At 40.3% G+C, this 23,115-nt stretch overlaps 1 protein-coding gene across 7 annotated transcripts in view; it reads right to left on the reverse strand.

The window, feature by feature from the left end:
• Positions 1-18,510: 18,510 nt before the first annotated feature.
• The window catches only part of LOC128873224 (cell adhesion molecule Dscam2-like), a 209,999-nt gene continuing 205,394 nt past the window's right edge, over positions 18,511-23,115 (reverse strand). For 2 of the 7 annotated variants that reach the window (XM_054116625.1, XM_054116622.1), the window contains exons 25-28: positions 21,246-21,532; positions 19,847-20,099; positions 19,646-19,736; positions 18,511-19,017 (exon numbers count right to left, since the gene is read on the reverse strand). In XM_054116625.1, the coding sequence (XP_053972600.1) occupies positions 18,600-19,017; positions 19,646-19,736; positions 19,847-20,099; positions 21,246-21,532 (1,049 nt within the window). In that variant the 3' untranslated portion in view covers positions 18,511-18,599. Of the gene's footprint in view, positions 19,018-19,645; positions 19,737-19,842; positions 20,100-21,245; positions 21,533-23,115 lie in introns of all 7 variants that reach the window. The other 5 variants (XM_054116626.1, XM_054116623.1, XM_054116628.1 and 2 more) reach the window with 5 other exon arrangements.

Raw genomic sequence — 23,115 nt, forward strand, 5'->3', positions numbered from 1 at the left:
CTCGATCTAGTAATTGCTACTCTTTGCAAATTAATATGTTTCGTATTATACACGGTCATCTATTAATTTAATCGACACATTCATCTATTAATTCATAACTGAGGATCCATTTTAGAATATATCACTGATGCATAATGTTAGACTCTTCAATTTTAATTTAGCTAGCATCATCGTTAATTTATTGTGATTGATTTTAGGAGCTTGAACAACCGAAATAGTAGTATAGTTCCATGACCAGTCCGAAATACTAAAGGACGTTGATCGAGCACAAATCCTGTATAATGAGATTTTCGTTTAATTAATGTATCGGGGAAACTGAATTATTCGGCAATTTTTAAATCGAATCCCAAAATTACCTCATAAATAACATTGTCAGTTTTGATGACACTAGCTTCCTTAATGAAAATGGCCTCTCCGAGCCACTTAATGAATGTCTATGGTAATCACTCATTCGCATACGTGTTCCGAAATGTTATCATCTCTGTTCCCAATTTCTAGTTGCATAGCCAGTTCATAAATTATTTCTATTTTATAAAAAAAAAAAAAGAACCAGAGATAATATACAGAGCGAAGCCCCATTTTTCTCGAATGTTAAAAAATGTTAGAACAACTAACCTTAAGAGTAGCATAACTGGAAGTGAAAAAGAAAAAAGAGACGAATAAATTCACCCAATTTTTAAAAAATTCACCAACCAAACACCCATAATACTCTGGGATATTTTTACACCCTTCTAATCGTCTATTTAAATCCTATCCTTTATCCGAAAACAGCTCGACCAGGTCGTAGCCCTTTGTGGATTAAACTAGATTATACGAAACGTTTATTCACAGCTTTGTTATCTGCTAATGAGATATTGATGGCAGATATGGACTAACTCCACGTGTCGAAAGACCAGAATACATTAAACAACATAATAGGCTGGATTGAAGGGGATCGCGTTAGACGAATTGAACGCGTATCACGAAGAGTAGGACCGATAATATCGAAGGGCTGGAAAAATGTTGATTAAAATTAATGACAATCATCGACGAAGTCAACGTTCCGTGTCTAATTCAACGCTGTTCACGTCACTTTTGCGTTACCTTCCAGCCGGTGACAGTACACTCGAGAAATAATTTCAAATTGTGCGAGTGGTCGAATGCATAAATGAAAATTCCAATTGACGTATCCGATTTCAGTTCATTAGTATGCTCGTCTGTCTATGTCTATACTGTCCATTAACTCGACTCTGGGATGTCAAGTGAATTAAGCTGCGAACAGTAATGTTTCATCGCGTGAGAAACTCGAGTTTTCGCGGTATTTTAAAAAATTTTTTTGCGTGAATTCGCTGCGTGTATGAAATTGACACGTTCACCGATGGATATATCGTTCAAATATCTTGAAAAATGGGTCACATCGCATTTGCACGCCTCGGTATAGATTCGTATCAGATATTATCGAATTTTCGAGCAACCCGCGTAAAAATCGTCGCTCGCGTTGCCGTTTGTTTATTAACGCGCGAATTTACACAATCTCCGGAAAATAACTGAATTTTTTTCGACGTCGGTGTTTGCCGATCATAAGATTGCGCGCTTGCTAATTCGTTGATTGTTCCCCTGGTTCATTAACGAGATACAAACATTATTGAATTCGTTGCCGTCGAAGCTTGTATTTACATACAATCAGCACGCGTTTATTTTAATATTGACTAACAAATAACGGAAACAATCTGGAACGAACACGAAAAGAATCGAGTCGGTAGGATTCGTGAAACTTTGGAATATTTTCGATGAAGCACTGGGGTAGTCGAAACTTCTGAAAGTTCGCTGTTCCATTCGCGAGTACGTCAAGCATTTCAAGTCCCATCTGTTTTAGCATAAAACTGGGAACACAGGTAGAATTCAGAATATTTTTCAGAACTGGTAGGAAAGATGAAATTTGGACTGAAAGTTTGAACTTGAAACATTTTGCGTGATTTTAGGGAGAGGAAGACCGTTTATCACATACTCTGAAATAAGATTCCTATGAGCATTTAGTCAAGAGTGTATTGAAGGTGTGAAACGTAACAAACAAGTACAATGAATGCCAAGAAAGCTATTTAGACGATCGACCAGAGGATTGGATGGTAGACTTTCAAGTGACCAACCAGAGGATCTTCTGCAGTAGAAAAATTTTAATGCTAATATTATTGAGTTCCTGAAGAAACGTCAAGAAGGTCCAATTTCGAGCATTTCCCTCTGCTGGACATGTCGAGATTTTCAAAATTTCTTCTTTGACGTCTCTAGGAACTTTCTACCCTTAAAAGCGGGCAAATTATTTCGGTGAGCTACTCCGAATGGTTCGCCAGGGATGTTCCTTTTTTTCTTTGCGCCCTTTTGCATGGTTGGCTGTCCGTCTCTGCCGGCTCGAGGCAGATACGAGCGTTATTGCTCTGGCCGCGATCTCGAAACAGAGTAAAAGCGTTTCTGCTCGTATTGCCAATTCATTGCTGCGGATCGCGGGCCTGGCCCACGGGAAGGCGTAGGTTCCGGGGGCTCTAAAACGATGTAAACTGCGGAAACGTGCAAATAAGTAAGGCGAGGCCAAGAGTACTCCGCTTCGCGGGCTGATAAATTGTTCTCGGGTCGGAGGCTATCGCTATTTCGTAGGATGAATGCACGCTAATATGCGTACGCGTACTGGCGAATACTGCGAGGAAAAACTCGCGGCGTGGGAAAAATTTCTGGCGAACACTGCCAGCGAAACGAATCGAATCCAGAACCGAGATATGCACCGATGCACCTCCGTCGCTGTTTCCGCCAATCTGACTTCAACGAATCGAAAAAAAATAGACGAGCATCGCATATGGGAATCTGGCGACCTGGCGATGGCTCGTAGAATTTTGGATTGGGTGTTATTAAAGTAAAATAAGCCTTCCTCTTTCTCAAAATGGTTGTTGGCTGTTGTTTGGATTTTTCCATTTTCCTGGCCGTTCGAGCTTCTTTAGTGCTCTCTAAAGTACGACGTTCCGCACTTTGCAGCCGTTTCTTGTTACGGGAAATATTTTACATTCGTCTCCAATCATGATGCCCATCGTTACCATTATTTTTAATATGGAATAATATCCCTCATTGAAGATCGCAGCGGCTAGGTAGGAGGCAATTTCAATAGTTTTTGAGCCACAATGAAGTTGGAGTTTTGCGTAAATCTGTCGAAACATCTGTCTAATAGATCATCTTCAGATGTCTTTGCAAATTGGTAACAAATGATTTTACATCTTTTTGAGAAAAAGCATCTACAGCTGCCCGCGCGGTATAATATTACAGGAAAGTCATATTCTCGGTCATTGCTTGAACAAATATTGTTAATAATTAATGTAACTATTGTCAGAAATTAATTTTTAATTATTCCAGCTAACAGATATAACGATATATGAAAATTTCTCACGATTACTGTGTTCGATGAACACTTATTCTGATACGTGATTCTTATTAATATTTAATCGAAGACTGAATCTTACTATAAGCATTGTAACCGTGATTCTTATTAATATTTAATCGAAGACTGAATCTTACTATAAGCATTGTAAATATTTAATTAATTCGGAGATGTACATATTTAATGCATTTTAAAGTTTCAGATTATTACACCAATGTCTTTCGAGAAAGTAATATTTCCGAACATGAAAAGTTGAGAGAAAGTAATCGTGAGATATTTTTCTATATTTTAATATTTATTGATTGGAGCAACTAGATATTAATTTCTGGCAATAGTTACATTAATCATTAACAATACTTATTATTTATACAATGATGAGGAATATGATTTTGCTGTGATATTAATGTTTCGTAAATTCTTTTGTGGTTGTTGTTTGCTCTTCCCCTTCTCTACCTCGAGACGTACTTGCGAACCGTGACCCTCGACACAGGTATACGAGGGGTGCAGTCTCATTCTTCGACGATCCTTTGGTCGGTATGGATCTCGCGATCACGCGTCCGCGTCTCGCGTCCTTCCTATTTGTAGTTTCCCTTAGTTATCGTAGCTTGGTATTGGTTGTGGGTATCTTAGTTTGGTTTGGTTAGTCTTAAGGCATGCGTGTACGAGTGTCTGTCCTCTACCAAATAATTATTAATCATTTGTTCAATTCTTTTGCTTGTGGTCTCAAAAATCTGTTTTCCTTCTCTGTATCTAATAATTCAATCGAAAGACAGTCGTTGATAAATTTAAATGTGAAGAGCGCGTGTTAAAATAATCAGAAATGCTGAACGCTGTGAAAGTGATTGTTCTACTATGCGAACCGAATATATTCCAGTGTACCTACGTTTTGTGGAACGCTAATAGAAGAAAACGGTTTGCATTCTAACCATTACGTGCACAAGATCGCATATCGCCTCGTATATTTTATTTCCTTATCTTGATTTTTAGTGTGCCCGAGTAACATGCCGGAGAATACAATCAGTGTACAAAGAAAACAACCCTTTGTAACGTGGCACGTATACGAATAATATGTTCACGAAATTCCCATTGTCAATTATTATAGTCGTAAATTGCACAGACAGAGCGCGCGTACCGTTATGATTTACACAAGAACGGCTAATTACCGACAGGGCTAATTAACTTGACGAGAAGTCTAATTGCGTAAACTTCGTCTGTATTTTCCGCGTCACGAGAATAATGCACATGTATAACGAAAAAGCAGTTCGCAATTGTCTTGTTACCTAAGATGAAACGAATATTTGTTAGAACACACATCGGTGACTTGCACACCTTTTGAAAGACGACAATGGCGACAAGTCTTCATTATGCTGGCATAATTCAGTCAAAATGAGAAAATACTGAAAATTCAGGTAATAGTTTTGTAAAATAAACACGATAAATAGAATATCTTGAATAACCAATTTGATGAATTAATAAAGAACCCTTTCGATAACATCCTTTTCCACTTATCTTCATACAGTCAAACTCAAATTATCTAAATGTTTCACGAATTACCACCCACTAGAAAATTTATCTAAGTTTCAATGCCTCCATTATTTCCAATTTTACAATATTCATCTACACTGTCACTTCTCCGCGAGAAATAAATACCGATGCAACTCCGTGTATCGTTAGCTGCCGCGTTCACTTTGCAAGTATACTTTTAACGCGACCCCGGGGAACGTTTTCGCTCGATCGAGGACGTAACCGGGCCAGGGGCAATTTCTGAACCTGGCGAGAGCTTAGAAACCACTGTTACACATTATGTACGTGCCTCGCGGAATATCCTTATTACACAGCCGAACGAGCAAGTCGGCGCCAAGGTGCCCCACCCCCCATCCAACACCCCCGAAACCTTTTTATCCGTGGTCTCTATTTCTTCGTCGCTGATGCTATAAATTTTTCCAGCCACTTTTAAGGAACGAAATAACGAAAATTACTTTGCCCCTTATCACCGTCGAGGAAAGAATCTCGTTGCCTCGACGATAGCTAGAACATTTTGGTGACTGTGTGGCTGTAACTCCCACTCTTTCTCTCTCTTAGCTTAAACTGTAATTCAGGGTAATTTTAATAATTTTTGTCTGTACAGAAAGAACAGAATCCAAAGGCAATAAAATATGAATTAAACCAAAGTTCCACTGACTATTTTATGAAATATGATGTTAACATAGGTAATGATTTATTTTCTAGATCATGCACGCTTCCAATTTTGGTAGATAAAAGTATTTTGCGCTAGTATAACAGTTGTTTCATTGTTTCTTCACGGGTGATGCTAGTAGCAGGAAGAACAACTGTTTTTTGATCCACTGCGAGTGTTTTGCGAGGGATTTAATGAATCATGCGTCTATAGAATATTAGTATGATACGCGAAGAATATAATTTGATATATTAGGTGTCTCTTCTTTACATATTCCTCAACTTTCGCAACCTGTAAATAACTCAACCTCAAATTTAAGCCTCTTCGATTTCATGTACTTTATTCTACTTGTACTTAATTCTAATAAATTTCATGCAGCATTTCACGATTCCCCACGCTCCATTACCCGAAGCGTATCAAAATACTACACACAGATTAGATTTATAGTTTCCGTAATTGGACGCGTCCGATACTTCGCCCGTAAACGGCAACAGTCCTCGAGGGAATACGATATAAGCGCAACTACTCGAAAATTCTCTCTAAACCTAAATTCCGGTTGATTTTCGAATAACCCTAGTCTGTTGCCGTGGGCAGGGCTCGGACCAAGAAGACTCGGAGCGAACCGTATCGAGAGAATTGGAGAATGTCCCTCGCGGACGAACGTGAAACTTAATAGGGATCGGCTAACCGTTTGCTAGTAATTTCGAAACGGACACGGATAACTCGAACCGCGATACCGTGTTTAATTTTTAACTCGACAAGCATGCGATCGCTTTACGATTGAATTACACGCAGAACTCGAGCAACTGCGTCCAAGCTTCCATAAATCCGGAGAGCAATTAGCGACTTCTGCCTCTGAAGACCCTCCGATCCTAGATCGACGTCGGTTATAGGACTACTCGCGTACCTCTGGAATTACCACTGAACTTCGATATTCCTACTTTCAAAGTGAAATATACCCGAAGGATACCTCCATTGCCTCGAGCATCAACAGATGCAGCGTTAAAGCGCAACGGACTCCTCTTTTTGAAGACGCTGGCGCATTTCAGCGATTCGCAGTCGGTCCCGCGAAATATTCGCGAGGCATTTAACATCGCGCGTTGCATATTCCAGTTACAATAACACTAGCGAAATTTAATTTCGTCAGGACGATTCCCCGATCAAGCAACCGGAGGGATGAGGATCAGGGGTCTAAGGAGATAAAGGACGATCCAGGGGACCAGGGGCGCGATGTTCGAAACGTGGTTAATAAAATCGCATGAATATTCAGCGACGGGGGAATTGAAGTTCCCGTGGAATCGAAACAAAAAGATCATACGGATTTGCTGTTACGGGCGGCGTTTTCGCTGGGAAATTGAACTTCCAAAATCCCCGCGACCGCGTCGATCCTTTTTCTCCTTCATTTTCGCCCCGGCTTCGATTTCGAAATGAAACCACGTCGATTAAAGCGCGTCCGCACGGGGAAATCCCTTTGACGGTCTTTTTTTCGGGGGGATATGAAATAACGCATACGAAATGGCTCGATGTAAGGACACCGATGTGTTTTAGCCCGTCCCCATGCGTTATGGGCGCGATTACGTCGACAATGTCCGGAAACTGGACGGAAAATTCGGGTGCAATTATTTACGGGGTCGTTTGTCGCGAAATAGCGGGAGACAATTGTTTGGAGATTTCTGGGGAGAACGGTGGAGGACCAAACACATGGTTGGGAAGCAAAAGATTGTATTATTATAGAAAAAGTTTGGAAGAAACTCTGTGATATTTTGAACAAGACGTTTCTCTCTGATAATATTACATTTCAACAACTATTAGATACAATTAATCGAGGGAAGAAGTTATTATTAATTCATGAAGTGGAGAATGATTAAGGAAAAAAATTAAAATAGTGAGCGTAGAACAACACGAAGTTCGTTTACTTTTATATCAATATATTTGTAGGATCCGCGTCTCCCATACCCAAGAATAAGGAGTCAAACGAGAACGCGAAACGTAAGGTACGAGATTGGTCGTGTACGTAAAGCGTTCGACTGTAGATCCAAGGATCGTGGGTTCGAATCCCCGTGCCTTATTTTTCGTTTAGACTAATAATAATTAGAATAATGCAAAAATAGAGATACATAAAGATTACGTATTCGCGTTCGCAAGGGTGGTTTTCCAGTATAAATACGCTTGTGAAAATCCTAATAAAAGGAAATCGATTTGTTTGACGTTCCTAATGGAAATCCTCTTTAACATTGTCCCATGGCATGGTCCTCCTCGTTCGCTGAGCCAAACATCGGCCGAGAAGCTTTTAGCCAAGAACGCAGCGGATCAACATCGACTCGACGGGTCACGATCAGCACGAAAAAGGATTCCTCGGTATATTAGACGTCGTTCGCCAGCGCTATCGAGGATTTTCAATGCACGCCGGCGTTTCTTTGCTTGCGGAACAAACACCGGCGAGTTAGAGATCCTCCGCGAGGCTAAATAGACCTGGCGAGGAAACTGATTCCATCCAAACCACGCCGCTCGTCCTTGCTCTTGGCTCCACGCCCTAATCCTCTGTTTCTCTTTAAGTCACGTGATTTTTTCTCCATTTATTCGTAACCCACGGCCTTGAAAAAGTTTCGTTTGAATCAGAATTTTCGAAAGCTTCTCTTGTTTGAGTGTTTCTTTCAAAAATAGTTCACTTTATACCCGCACTTCGCAAATTTCATACTTTGTATTTTAGAAAAAATTCTTCGAACAGTAACAGATTGGTCACCCAGAAATGGGTGACAGGACTTTTCATTAAGGAAATAAAAAAATTCATTCCGAAGATGAGGCGACTATGAAAATAAATTTGGATACGCTTTGTGAATTTGGCTGGATTAAGAATGTAAATTCTACGACAAATGTTAAATTATCTAACCTTCGACAGTCTCGAGACATAATTTTACCATCGTAGAAATTTTCGCGTGTTTTATTCTGAGCAGCCAACGTGTCAAGGAATCCTTAGTATTTCCAACAAATGGTCTTGCAGTCAAGGAAATAATCTACCAAAATTAATTTATATAAATCTGATCAAACTGGAAGCTTCTGCCAATATCCTTTTACGTATAATTGATGTGTCCAGTGTTAATACCGTTCGATTGAATGTCTTCCTCCGAGGAATGGTAAAATCGTGATACAATATGCAGATATGCCAACGACGCTTTCGATGTAATATATCGTAAATGGATGGAATTCCGCTAGTAGTGGGAGCCATTGACAGAGTTTCATTTCCATTCATTCATCGCCTCAAAGTCGATATCAGACATTTCTAACATCGTTTCTAACGTGACGCATTCTTTTCAATTTTTTTTCCGTGAATTCCTCTTTCAACCTGACACGAGGCTGTTATCAAAAAATACATGTACCTCCATTCGAATGGAGAAGGTGTGAACTCTGACAAAACGTATTAAAATATATGTTTTCTATTGTATTGGCAGAGTATCTCGCATAAAAATATCTCTACTTGATCCTTAAACAAGGTATTTACGTACTAAAGCCTCGTACAAGAAATATTTTATTTTTTAAGCTTGCAAATATTCAGAACACTCGCAGGAAAATTCCACGAGATGTCCTCATATTCTAATCAACCATTCCGGCACAATTTCCAAGCTAATAGACGATCAAAAACGGAAAAATAGAGTCCAAGATTTGTGACTCGATTACAGAAACGCTGTTTTGCGAGCAGATCGGTCGTTGAAGCGACCAGATCGCTTGACTTCGATGCGCATTTCGATAGACGTCAGGAAATCTTCGTTCGGATGGTCGGAAGCAGCGGATTCCGAGAGGGACGAATAACAATTTAATTGGACTACCAGCAGTCTAGCAGTTTCTAAACTCACCTCCATTCGTAATTAGGCTTGCGGCCGGCCGTGGGAACCGTGGTTAAATAATTCAATCCGCCGCGTCTGCGTGCGGCCCATAGGTTCCGGGATGTCTGCCACTCGCTGTAACGAAATTCCCCGTCTATCTGCAACCGGGGTATTAAGTAGCTGATACAGCCTAAGTAACCCCGTTGTCGATAATGGATTCGACGTCCGTTTCGTCGTTTCGCGACGACCGATTCGCCACGCGATGTTCCACGTATAGACGTCGACGAGTTTAATCACTGGGGAACAGAGTCACGCCATTTGTCGAAGAATTCTATATATATTTTCTAATATTAATGTATGTCGAATATTTGAGCATGCTTGCTAAATTTCGATCTCGTCTCGATCTCGAGATGTGATTCGTCTCGTGCGCATCACTAAGTGTATCGTATAGAATAATCGATGGAAATGTGGGCTCGAAGCCTAGAGCTACAAGAAGATGGCGCTTGTATCTAAAATTTGACAATAGGTTCGTCAGTAAAGTGACAAGATTTATCTTTTTATGTTTTAGAATTAGGAAAGCCCTGAATCAGACACTAGCACGTCCACAATAAGAGCTTATATTGTAATTTCAATGTACTTAATGGGAATGAGCAGCTTGTTGTCCAAAAATACTTTAATTATGAAGAAAAATTCTGTCGAAATTAATTCCGCGTATAAAATTTCGGCACGTTACAGAGGAGAATATTTTTCAACTATATCTCCGTGTAAAGTTTCAATATTTCAATGGAAAAATTAAAAAAATGTTTTTACATTCATTAGAGGCGAACATTTTGTAATTAAAATCTATTCTGATTAAACTATTCTTCTTGTATAATAAATTAAATCAGATTTGTTATAAAGGGAAATATTTCAATTAATCCTGCGCGTAAATTTTCAATATTTTAATAAAAAATGAATTTTTCAATAAAATACGATTTTGGTTCACGTCAAAGCCCGAAAACAGTGTCCCAAAGATACATGAAACTCATTTAATCGACGTGAATTTAAATTATCAACGCGATTGTTCTGCAAGCTCGATTACGCTCGGTGACAGTAACATAGCAAACGAGATGATTACCATTCCCGTTCTAAACAAACGTACTCGTCTAGCAGGGAAGCGAAGGGAGGGACGGGGGATTTGGGAAACGTATTCGAGTGATACACGACTTCCAGTTATTACGAGAAACATGACAAGCTATTTGCTCAAACTGTGCTTCATCGAGAGATACACGCCGTATTAGGCGGTCCCGTGCTTGTTTCTATTCATACGCCAACTTTCTTTGGGCTGGGGGCATGTGAGCCGAACGACCGAGCAATCTACGCGAAGTAAATTGTACGGTCGACATACGTAACGAGTCGACAAAGAGATAATAATCGAGTGTCCGCGAGACATCATAAAACGTTCGCGATACAGACGAACGTCGCTACACCGCATATGAACGCATAAGCCCATGCGAAATGCATTTTGGCAAATTTATATGCTAATCCCGTGCGGTTGACGAATCTGAGATTAACTTCGTCCTTCTAGTTAGCGGTCCTGGTGATATGGCCTACCCAGGACTTTGTTTTCTCCAGTTGCACCGCGAACTCGGTTGTCGTTTCATTCCCGCCGCGACGAAATGACAGAAACATTATTCCGTCGGGGTCGAGAGTTTCGTCGTTGATTCGACGAATACGCCCCGAAGTCCAACATCACCTAGGTCGCTCCGAATCCGTCGAATCGTGTCGAAGATGTTTTTTCATGGAAAGTTTCGAGCGGTTCCTAGTTCGTTGGTTGCGACAGGTTTGATTCCCGATCCCCGAAGTGTCTTCAAAACGCGTCGTGTTGCGGGTGCCGGAGTTCTCGGCTCTGAAGAACGATTTGACCGTTAAAAGCAACGAGACCTCGATAATTCCTGGATGGTTCGGATGTCTGATGATTTGGTAAAGTGGTTCCATCGTGGCTGTGGAGAAAGGAAGGTGAGTGTTATACTTTTCTTATTTGGTTTCTTTAAATTGTGAAGATTGGGTGTAGCATAGGAATGTGCAGTTGAGTCTCTTGGAGCAACTATGCTAGCATCAAGAGCAATTTCGATTTTTCATAACAACATTGATATATATTATTTGCATATACAGGACGGAGCACTTAACTGCATAAAAATTTCGGTAACTCGTTAAATAAATATTGATTTTAACGAAAATTGCTATGGAAAAATGTGTCGATATATATATATGGTAGTTTGATTAAGCTTGTACTTTAAGAAGAATTCTTTGAATAGAAAAATATGAGCTTTATATTGCCTATGCCTGCTGCTCGCTCTACGATTTAAAAATTAAATTGAAATTTACGTATGTTGATACTAAGATTCAGGATTTCCCATTATCTTTTAGCTTTCCCTAAAAATATGGCGTTCCCTTTTTGCCATGATTTTTGACATTCAATGGGATGAAATTTAAATTCGTGTTCTACAATTTTAATCAAGAACATGGCACTATATGACATTTCACGCAGCATTTGATGTGGAAATTAATTACATATCGACAGGCAGCTGGCAGTGAAAATGAAACTGAAATCATTTGTAAAATTACATGTCAAAAATTGGTCTGTCATTTTCAGATATTTTAAACAAATTCTACCTTTGATTAGAAAGGCTTAGAAAATAATAGTATCCACGTCAATCGTGAGAACACATTTAGATTCGCGCGACCCAGATATCGAATCTGTAATAACATTAGTCTGGAATAGCCTGTGTTGAATTCTTTATGACTTGATTGTGATCGTGATCGGACATGTATACTTCAAGAAAATCAGTGTTCAATCTCCTAGTAATAATGTAATGTTCTCGGTAAACTTAGCAAGAAACCACGGAACTTAATTATTGAAAATATATTACGCTTTTATTCTGGTATTATTGTTTAAAGAATCTTCGCAATTTCTTGATCATACCGTACTTGAACAATTTTTAAACATCGAAGAGGTCCACAAGCTTTAATAGTGGAAACGTGACTACACTGGAGAGGCATTACGCAATAACGTTACTTTTTGTGTTCGCGTGTTTTCATTTCCGGGGACACGCGTCCTTGTGCCAGAAACACAGATCTAATAAATCAGTGATTACACTGTGCCGCTCGCGAATTGGAAAAATATTATTCTTCGTACATGCGTCATCCTGCATACTGTCAGGAGCAAAACAACGAGTACAAGCGTTTATTATAAATCGTGAGTTTCGTTCTGTGCAAACTCGTTTCTTCCCCACCTCACACCCCTCCGCCAGATTGTTGGATTCGAACAAACGATGTTTTATTTAACTGAGCGATATTTAATCGAAAGCATACAGCGGAATTTCATCGCAACAATACCGGATATGTTTCATAAATAATTTCAATATCCCTTGGAGATCGTTCGAAAATAATAATGCGTTCCCGGTAAATTAAATGTAAACCGAATCCCATCACTCGCGTTCGTCGTAAATTTTTAATACATATATAATTATTTCACCATCACCTACCCTTCAAAGGCTTTTACGTTTTGAAATTTTAACGTCAACTAGACAACAGTTTCACGCTGAAACATTAATTATCAAAATGTCTAAATATTTGAACGCTTGGCTAGCGGAGTGTCAGTTACAAAAAAAAAAAAAAAAAAAAAAACGACGAATAATACCTGTATGAATTTCCACGTAGCTCGCGCCAGCCATCACAGGAGTAGCGTGAAAACGCAATTTATACGTCTCTCGTTTATTCGTTTACATTTGATCGTGTCGCGTCTACCTGGGCACGTTTTCTTCGCGGGTAAATAAAATTAATAAACGCAATGGAATAGGGAGGAAGTTGATGCATATTCGCGAGAGAAAATGCGAAAGGCGTCCGAAGGGCGAAAATTCGTGTTTGTGGAAGAAATTCACGTATTTTCAGGGGGCGTAAATAAATGTGATTGTCGCAGTATTTTAAATCAGTAGTGAATGCAGATGATTTGCAAGCAGATGAGCATTTGAAGCTGAGCTGAACAGCATGATGATTTATGCGAACAGACGAGCAGGTGAGACTAGTGACGCCCCAGGTAAATCGCATAATTAAGTTCTACGTTAGTTTCGTTCAAAGGATGTTCTTTGCATGAAAAATGGCGAATCTTTGAAAACACTGGGATAGTATAAAAATTCTTGCGAGGGTCTTGTAGGAAAATGTTTGTAAAATAAAGGAAAAATATATAGAGAAAGGCGTCAAGAAAATTTGCACCTGGAGAAAAACCACAAAACAGAGCCTTCTGGACATTTACGTGCACACTGCATATTTCACAGCTTGTTGAACACGTTTGTTAAACGTTTGTGGTACTCCACTGTAAATACGAGATGACTTGTGTTCTTCAGATAGCAAACATCATGTTTTATAGATTTCTAGCTGTGCACTATAAACTCACCTGGTAAGAGGAGAGAATTATCTTAATTTAAAGCATATAATCTCTTAGAATAACATGACTAAATTCGCCAATATAATTGAATTTTTTATCAGGAGAAAACGTTTCTCGTCTCCTTCCTTTTATTTCCGTCTTATTCTAAAGGTATTTACATACAAACTTCTTCAAGAATTTTTCAATCATCCCCTTCCGTTTTAGAGTTGTATCCACAATGGTCAATCGCGTCTCCTCGCCTGTAGCGCTACTACATACCCATGTAACTTTACACAAAACTACTCCTCGCGGAGTTTAATTCCAATCGGTTGAAAACTTCCATGTTTTTGAACCATTTAAAAATTTGTCCGCTAAGTTTTGATCGTTAGTGTAGTTCGCGTGCTCGCCGTGCGATTAATCGAAGTGAAGCGATCGTGGCTCCTGGAATATCCCAAAAAGATAATTACACGCCCTTTCCACTATTTATATTCCGAATTACAATAATAATTTTCCCCATTCTCCGTCACTCTATTCACCAAATGGAGTGTGCGTTATGGAGGCCGCGATCCTCCAGTCTCGAATCGCCCGATAGTCGACAATTCCTCGCGTGTCAGAGGCGCGCAACGGGGTAATTTGAAATCAGGCGAGTGAATACCGTGTAACGGGACTTTTCAGCGGGGGTAACTCGGGTTTTAATTTCAAATTTCCACCCTTGGGCCGGGACGGTCGCGTCCGTATATAAATGATGCAATTGCCTTCGGTGCAGACGGGCGAAAATAAATTACGTTCACCTCCCTCGCCTCCCACTCGACAGAATCCAGCGCGTGCAAGGGTGGAACGATCGTGCAAATTTATTTGCGCCAAGTAGCACGAAAGAGTGAGCCGACCCTCCCCCGCGTTTCGAAGGGCTGGCAATAAAGGGATCACTCGGGTTAAGACGATTTATTGTCTAGGTAAGTTTACCATACTCGATAAAAATAAAAAAAAAAATAAAAGAAAGGGAAAGATAAAAGGAAAGAAAAAATGACGCCACCTATTTGCCCGCTACAAGCAATAAAAGAAGAAGGGCCGCGATAAGGAGTGATGGAGTCGATAACTCTCGAGTTTGACGCGAGGCTTATTGCCTCCTTGAAGAATCGCAGGACTCACAGGGTGCGTGAGACAGTTTTGGAGATTATTTTTTAGGTAGAGAATTGTTATTAGAAGATTCAAATTTCACGAGTGGTAGGCTGATGTGAAATCTATAGAATTTTCTATTTGATTTTCTTTTAATAAATGTCAGGAAAATACTACGTACTCCGTGAACCAGCCCATTTGTCAAGAATTCTTTATTGTTGGAATTTCGGGTGCCCCAGTCTGTGTAATTCGTATTTCGTTCAGATGGAACTCTATTTCAACGGTGGTCCTCTCGCTTTGTTCAGAAAGAGACATCGATGTTGGAAATATTACACCTTCTTTGTAGATTTATGGGTCCCATTCGGAGATGGGAGAAATTCTCATCTGGATAAAGAATTTCAAATAACAAATGAGGGTTGAACAGCTCTCTGCCTCCTATCTTGTACAATCAAATTGCGTTCCACGGTTAATAATTGTATATATTGTTAACTTCTTTATAGTAACTCGAGTTTATTACATAGACTTCACTTGAGCATCACACCTTTTTCGCTTCCCCCGACAGAATATATTTATCGTTTATTTCGAATGCTTTCCAACAAGGATAATTGAAAGTTTTATCGAAATTCTCATACACTCCAATACCCGACGGAAAGAAAAGAGAACGTGTTCCCTGTGAAGAGTTTGTCGTACGATAGTTTTCAGTGGATTTTATTTCAGTCGAATTGCGTGGACAGTTAGAAACTCGCATCGATACCGTTCATCACTTTTTCTACAGTATTCATACGTAGGTAGAATTTATCGCGTAGAGGGAATTTTAGCAACCCTCCTGTTGAACAATAAATCTGCGATGACCATCGATCAGGGAAAGTCAATCAACCGATAGCTCTGCGCCGACGTTGTGTAAAAACAAACGTTGGTGTAAGATTTATCGCGCGTTTGGCCTCATTGTCGATCGCCTAAATGCCACTTGACATAATGTGGGGTACCTGTCGTTGCAACAGATGATTTCACCTCATTTCCAGGTAGTCTTTATTTACCTTCTCCACAGGTAAACAGATTGAAAGGCATGATTAACTCTGAATGAAATGGGACAAGAGAAACGAAAACGTTTAGGCAATGAACCAATTTATTTATTAAATTGTCTCCGAGTTCAACAAGTATTTGAATTAAAGATTACTGTGGACTCTGTGATCTCTATATTATTAAACGATGATACATAGCCATCTAAGGCAAGGTTGAATGTTGATTAATTAAAAAATAACCATTAGACGGTTTGTTTTCGGAAGATCAACAGTAGCCAAAGACTGTAACCCGTTTTATTCACTGTCGAAACAGGTGGTCATATACCAACAGCCAAGAATGACTCAGAGGTCAGGCAAATGAAAAACTATTCTAGTTTTTCTCGGTATTTATCATGTATTTATTTATAAAATAAGAAGTTACAAAGTCTCGATCCATGAGACACTTAGTACAATATTATTTCAATATTATTTCAATATTATTTCAATATTATTTCAATATTATTTCAAAGTACGCTCAAGTCTATGTAAGAACTCTTATGCAATAGTATCTAATGTTACAACCTAGGTTTATATTTTGTCTTGTGAGTTTATGTTGGTATTTATTACAGATTAAAGAAACAAAACTCAAATAAACAATTATTTTTCGCGGTCATTTAATTGACACAGGTATCGCCATCTAGCGGTGAAGGGTCCGAACTAATTTTCGGAGTTTGGTCAGCGCCTCTCTCGGGAAAACGCTCGAGTTTGTCGCCGAATAGTTCCTATGTACACTGTTAGATGGAGCTATTTGTTTAAAATTACCGACATGTCGGTAAATAATGAAACAAATGGCGCCGTCTATCGGTGAAATCATGAACTAATTTTAGTTCGAACCTGCGCCGTTAGATGCCGCCATTTGCATCAAATTACCGATATTTCGAAATATTTAATTTTGTATGCTTCATACGTTCTATAAATAAAATATAAGTGTACTACGAGCGATGTAATATTAGAATTGAATTGAAGGAACGTTTCTCCGCCCTCATGTGATGCAAAAAGTTTGTAAAATATCGTAAATTCAACGGTAAAGAAGTCAGAGTTATCCTCCTCTGAATTTTGTTAAGAAAATCAATTTAAGACCTTTCCCAGTCAACACAACGAGAGTCACAGCTTCCATTTATTGCACTTCATGCGTAACATGATGTAAAACTATGTTTATATGCACAGAAAAGCTGGAAAAATTAAAAAATTGAATGTTGGTAATTCTTTCTTTTATGCGCCATCTAATGGTGCAGATACGAACTAAACGAATCATTTACCGACATGTAGGTAATTTGAACAAATGGCTCCATCTAACAGTGGACATAGGAACTATTCGGCGACAAACTTGAGCGTTTTCCCGATAGAGGCGCTGACCAAACTCCGAAAATTAGTTCGATCTCTCTACCGCTAGATGGCCACTCTAATGAACTAGAAATGCGCGCGAGTTTCGATTCAATAGATGCTTCGTATTTGTTTAAAAATTCAAATAAACATGTTTTGCGGGTTATTACAAGTAAAGAATTCATTTATGAACAAAGTATCTCTATTTTTATTGAGACATTTTTATTGCTTAGCATTCTTAGAGACAGTAATTTTTGACCCAGAAGCTTGAAACTATCACATTTCTAACACATTTCTTCATAATTAAACAGTTCAAACCTACCTTGTAAGTCCAATATACTGGTGACAAGGGATCAACAGTGTCGATTGATTAAAGTAGCAGTCCCTACGAAGTAGTAGCAACCCTCCCCAAGTGTTTATCTCATAAATCGCTTCGAACATGATTGAATACCTCGCGATTTAAACGGCCCGTTTATCGACCCCTAAGATCCGTATTTCTAGCCAACGGAAATGCGACTGGCGCGTAGCTGATAAGCGTTCGCAATTAAGCTGATTGACGTCTCGTTTATGGCCTTATCTGTAGCCACGAATTGTCGTTTTAACGAATGACTATTTTCGATGGAATGAAAATGGAATCGATGTACAGATTTCAATCTTCAAAATACTCGCATTTACTTGAGATAACTTTGCTTCTTCTTTAAGACCATAGTCGAATTGTATATTTTATAAATATGTTTATTTTAAGAGACTATGTGAAACCTTTATTTTACCTGTCTTCTCTTGAAGCAGACATTTTCCAGCATCCTAGAGACAAAGGGAAACCAAGGAACTAATAAAGATAACAAAGAAAAGGGAATCTGAATGGAGGGGGTAGGGTGACAAAAAATGACAAACACGGTTAACGGCTTTCGTATATTTTTCTTACAAAAATACCTCTTTATTGTAAATGGATCGTCGACGGTAGTTACACGGAAAGACAGTTATCCATCCACAGAGAAGCGTTGGGGGATCCCGACAATCTCATACGGCGAGGAAAGAATGTGTATCTCTTTTTCTTTTGAATTAACACTCATCATGCTTGGCAGCTTTAATATATAATTGTATTTTGTTGCTTTTTGTTCGTTATACGCGTGTGTGTGTTTTCGTGTGTATAACCTTTCGCTTTAATATACCTTGTTTTTATTTAACATTTCGTTTCGTTTATCTTTATCTTAGTTTTCTTTATTTTTTTTTTCGTATTTTTTTTTTATTAATTCGCGTCTTCGTTTCAGCAGTACGCGCTGAATAATTTGATTAACACTTAGACAGTGATAGTGAAGTCTTTAGGCGATTTCGAGAGCGAGTTAGAAGGAAAACCCGTCCTCTTCCTGTGGAGCTTCAGCTTCATGTCGATGTCGCACTCGGCTTCGCTGGTCTCGTGCGCGTCTGTGAAACCTGTCGGTGGCTTCAGTTCCAACGTAGACAGCTCGCTGCCCCAGTCCTCTTCCCTTCTCACCATCCTGGAGGAACCTGGCTCCTCCAGCAGGCACAGGGACTCCATGGATTTCCGGGGGCTCGCCGCCCTTCCCAGCCTGTCGCAGGAACCAGGCCTCGGTGTTCGGCTCGGGGATGCCCCCCTCGAAAACGAACGCATCCCGGATTCCGAGAGCTTCATCACGGGTCGCAGGATACCCGGCACGCGAACGTCGATCCCGATGTCGGGCGTTGCTCCATGATTCCTGAAAAACCACCCGAAACCACCCCATCAGACACCGGTTCAGATCCTTTTCAGCATTGCATTTTGGGAAGCAATGGACAGTTAGATTACAAGTCGATGTTTTTTCATGGAAGACACATGTTTCGAGAATGGTGTGTCGAATTTTAAGGGAGTTCGACAGTGCCGTGTTAAAGCAGGAAATATTTGTCGCTCAAGGTGACCAGATTGGCATCCCTACCATACTGTCTTTAACTCCACCTCTGTCTACATCAAAGGTGCATATAGACATAGTATATCTTCCAAATGGAGATTTCAATTTTTACTGAGAGAATGAACTTCGAATGTAACGCATTCAATGTCTTAAAATTATTTAGAATGAAACTCCGTATCTATAATTCCTAAAAGAATCCTTCAAAAACATTCCTCAATGTCTTCACCAGAAAGTGCAGAGAGAGGAGGCTCCTTCAGATCCTACGTAATCATTGTAAATATATAAATTTCTATAATACATCAAGAGTTTATTCGTCCAAGTCTATTCTATCCAACAAAGACACAGTGGAAGTGAATGTCCTATTTAGCTTGGAAGGGGAAGTGACCTCGAGCGACCAACGTTTCCAACCTCGACTGAACCGACAATTTCTGTTTCTCACCTTTGCTTCTCGAGCCTCGGGAAGGTCTTCCTCTCAGAAATTGGTGACGGCTCGGTTGATGTACTTGATTCGTGCGTGTGGTACAGCACATCTGGAAGGTGCACGCGAGACGTTGATGCGAGAAAGGCGAGTCGTTAGTGGCGACCGGATGCTGTTAAGGCTGTTGGCGGCGTCGACACAGAAAATCGAATACTAACTTACTATGATGAACCGGCCTCGGGACCAGGGCTAGTCGTTGCTCCCTCTGCACGATCGAGTTCGGTCCGGGTGATCGCGTCATTATCGACGCCGGCCCGGAGTCGTCCAGGTGATTCGAGGACTCCGTGCGACTGCTGTTGCCCACCTCCGTGTCGCTGTCGGAGCCCAAGGTGTCGTACTCCTCCGACTCGGATTTGAACGATTTCGACTTGCGACGCGCCCTCCCCCGCACCTTCGTGTATTGGTCCATGTCGCACTGCAACGTTCCCACGTTAGACACAAACACGCCCTTGGAGCGAAATCGCGCACGTTACCAGGTCCAATTACCAAGCCTAACTGGGGAGGGTCTTCCAACTGAACGACTCAAGGCTTGTCAAACATTGTATCGACGGTGGGATAAGTTGGCCTGTTAAGGTCACTTCCCCTCCAATGGTGAATCGCGATCTGTCAGGGAATGACTACTGTGAAGGCGTCTTGGAGGCCGGTGGCACTTGGAGGGATAAATTTGAGGGTCGAATGAGAAGGTTCTTGGTCAATTTGAGGAACAGAGATTTGGTATTTCAGATGTTTCTTAAATTTAGATTTAGAGGTCTGACATGAATGTTGGATCCATTTAATAAGTTTTGAATTAGAGTCCTCGTTTAATTTGAATAATCGAGGTTTCATTTTTCAGGTGATTATGTATAGCTGTAAACATTAATAAACGTGAGACATATAAGTAGCTGTAGGAAACAGGCATATATCTATTAGGAGTTTGCATTGAAAGCCGCTGTTTTTTAACCATTTATTTCAATAGTAAAGTATATAAAAGTATCAATCGAAATATTTGCCCTCAAAAGCTACTACTTTTTCCCACTTTTCTGGCAAAAGTTGAATTCCGCGACGAAAGAACGGTTCATCTTTCGAGCTTATTCATTCAGCAACCCAATTTTCAACTTCTTGAAAATGATAATCACTTGGGGCCAGGTCTGGAGAGTATACTTGGTGAGGGAGAATCTCCCATTCGAACTCCATCAGTGTTTCTTTTACAGTTCTAGCAACATGAGACCGCGTATTGTCATGGAGAAGGATTTGATGCAATTGATGGTCGTTTTTCTATCAAATTATCGTGTAAACGACTATTATTTTAACAACTCATAATGTACGACAGCTCTAATTGTCTACAGTATTCGCAGTAAAATCTACGTATACATAAACAGCGACTTTCAACGCAACCTCCTAATACATAAACCTAAAGTCTGAGGAGGAACGAGGACAATTTTCCAAATATGATGTAGAGAAAAACTAATTTTAGAGGTAAGAAGAGGTTGGAGGGCCCGCTGAGGCGACCTTGACAGGCCAATTCATCGCGTCTATGATAAAAACGGTCCTCGAAGAGGCGATAGAATTAGCAGCGGCGTACCTGATTGCCCTGCAGCATCGTTTCGCTGCGTTCGTAGTAGAATGCCTGTCGTATCGGGTTCGCCGAGAGGTTTTCCTGCTCAGGCAGATTGAAGGTGGCGTACGGATAAATATCTTCTGAATATTCGGGAATTCTTTCCAGCGCGCTCACCTCGCGACAGGGTGATTGCTGGCCGGGCTTCCTCACGGTGGCATAGTACTGTTCCCTCTGCTCCATGTTGTGCTTGTTCTCCAGGGCCGCCTGGGTTTGCGAATTGGGGTCGTTCGCGCGGCCAGAACGTTCTGCATCTGCAACCATCGGGACCAGGTCTCTAAAAACGGAAGACTCGACACTCTCCTCGAAGAGAGGAGGCCCAATATTCAAAACGTGTTTCGTTGGTGTTTGTAGCTGCAGTGCATGGAGCTATATTACAATTCTATTTTTGAATTAATCGATTTCTTGTAAAATAATTTTGTTTGAGGTGGTGTAAATTTATAGCTGTAGTTTTTAAACTATACTGCAACTCTATCTCTCGACCCAGGCCTTGGTACCTGATACATTTCTTTATTAAATTTGTACCAACCCAAGATAGAGAATGTGAATACAGTATGACAGAACTGACAATGGTATATATTTATTTTATAAATCGAGAGATCCGTTTAAGGATGTTACATCAGATCGAGCCCTGTTCGATGATTCACACTCCTATTCAGGAATCAGGACATATTAGAGATCACAGAGCCAAGCTAATAGAATTTTCTCTATTGGATTCGATATAATGGAACGTCCTTATTTCATCAAAGCACGTATTAAGTACGGAACACGTTGTAAACCGCTTTCCATACGAGCTTTGATACCAGATTGCGGTATCGAAGAGAATCTCAACGCGCGCGGTCGCCTTTGACAATCTGCCGGGAGAATTTCTACGAACAAAGCCTGGAGTCCGTCGACCGAAGCTCTGCGTTACGGTGGGAGGCAGCTTAACCGGGAGTAGTTTGCTTCGAAAAACCACGTGTCCCCGTCGGTCGTCGCGTCGACGAAGACAAATGAGCCCCCACGCGTTACCTAGGACATTGTAAACACAATCTCTCTCGAGCAGCGAGCTCGAAGTGGCTGGAAAGTTGACTTGTCGTGCTGGATTTCGAAACTTCAGTGGAGGCAAAACAATTTATTATTAAGAGCTTGCAGGACGGAGTTTTACGATAATGACGCTATGTTTGAGGAACATTTCCCACCATCGACTATCGATTACTAATTACTACCCTAGAGAATGCTATATCGACAGAAATTTTGTGACAGGACTTCTTGAGTCTCGTTATTTTGTCTTCGATGGCGACTGATCCAACGCAGAGTACTTTCAACGTACTTTTTTATCAGACATATCTAATTATCAGCGTCACTTATGCATTCTTAAACAGAGATTTAATGCTTGTCTAATTATAGTTAATCAACTTTTGGTTCGTAATGGACAGGAGTCTTGAAGCTACAGTCTTAGACTGACTCTTCAAGTCAAGAAACGTTTACTAAAATTGACCTGTGACTTGATCCATGAAAAAGAAAACAATAAAAAAAGAACATGCTTAAATCCTTCTGCAGTAGCTTTCCAATAAATTGCCTAATAGAAAATATAATTCAACTCGTTACGCGCAAGTGCCTTACAATATTCAACACGAGAAATGCAGTCCGGGCTAATTGGACGAAATCTGCGCTTTCGATATTAACCATAAATGTTTGCCGCTGGTATCGTTTCCCCCATAATGGCGGATTCCGCGCGAGCCAGCACGCACGGTCGGCTGACGGCACCGTCAACAACGGCTGGCATAATTGCGTAGAGCGTTCCCCAGCCCCGGTCGACGGAGCTCTTAATTAATCAAATCTCCCGAAGCGGGTA

This window comes from Hylaeus volcanicus, chromosome 3, assembly GCF_026283585.1.
Source record: "Hylaeus volcanicus isolate JK05 chromosome 3, UHH_iyHylVolc1.0_haploid, whole genome shotgun sequence".
NCBI classification, from domain to species: domain Eukaryota; kingdom Metazoa; phylum Arthropoda; class Insecta; order Hymenoptera; family Colletidae; genus Hylaeus; species Hylaeus volcanicus.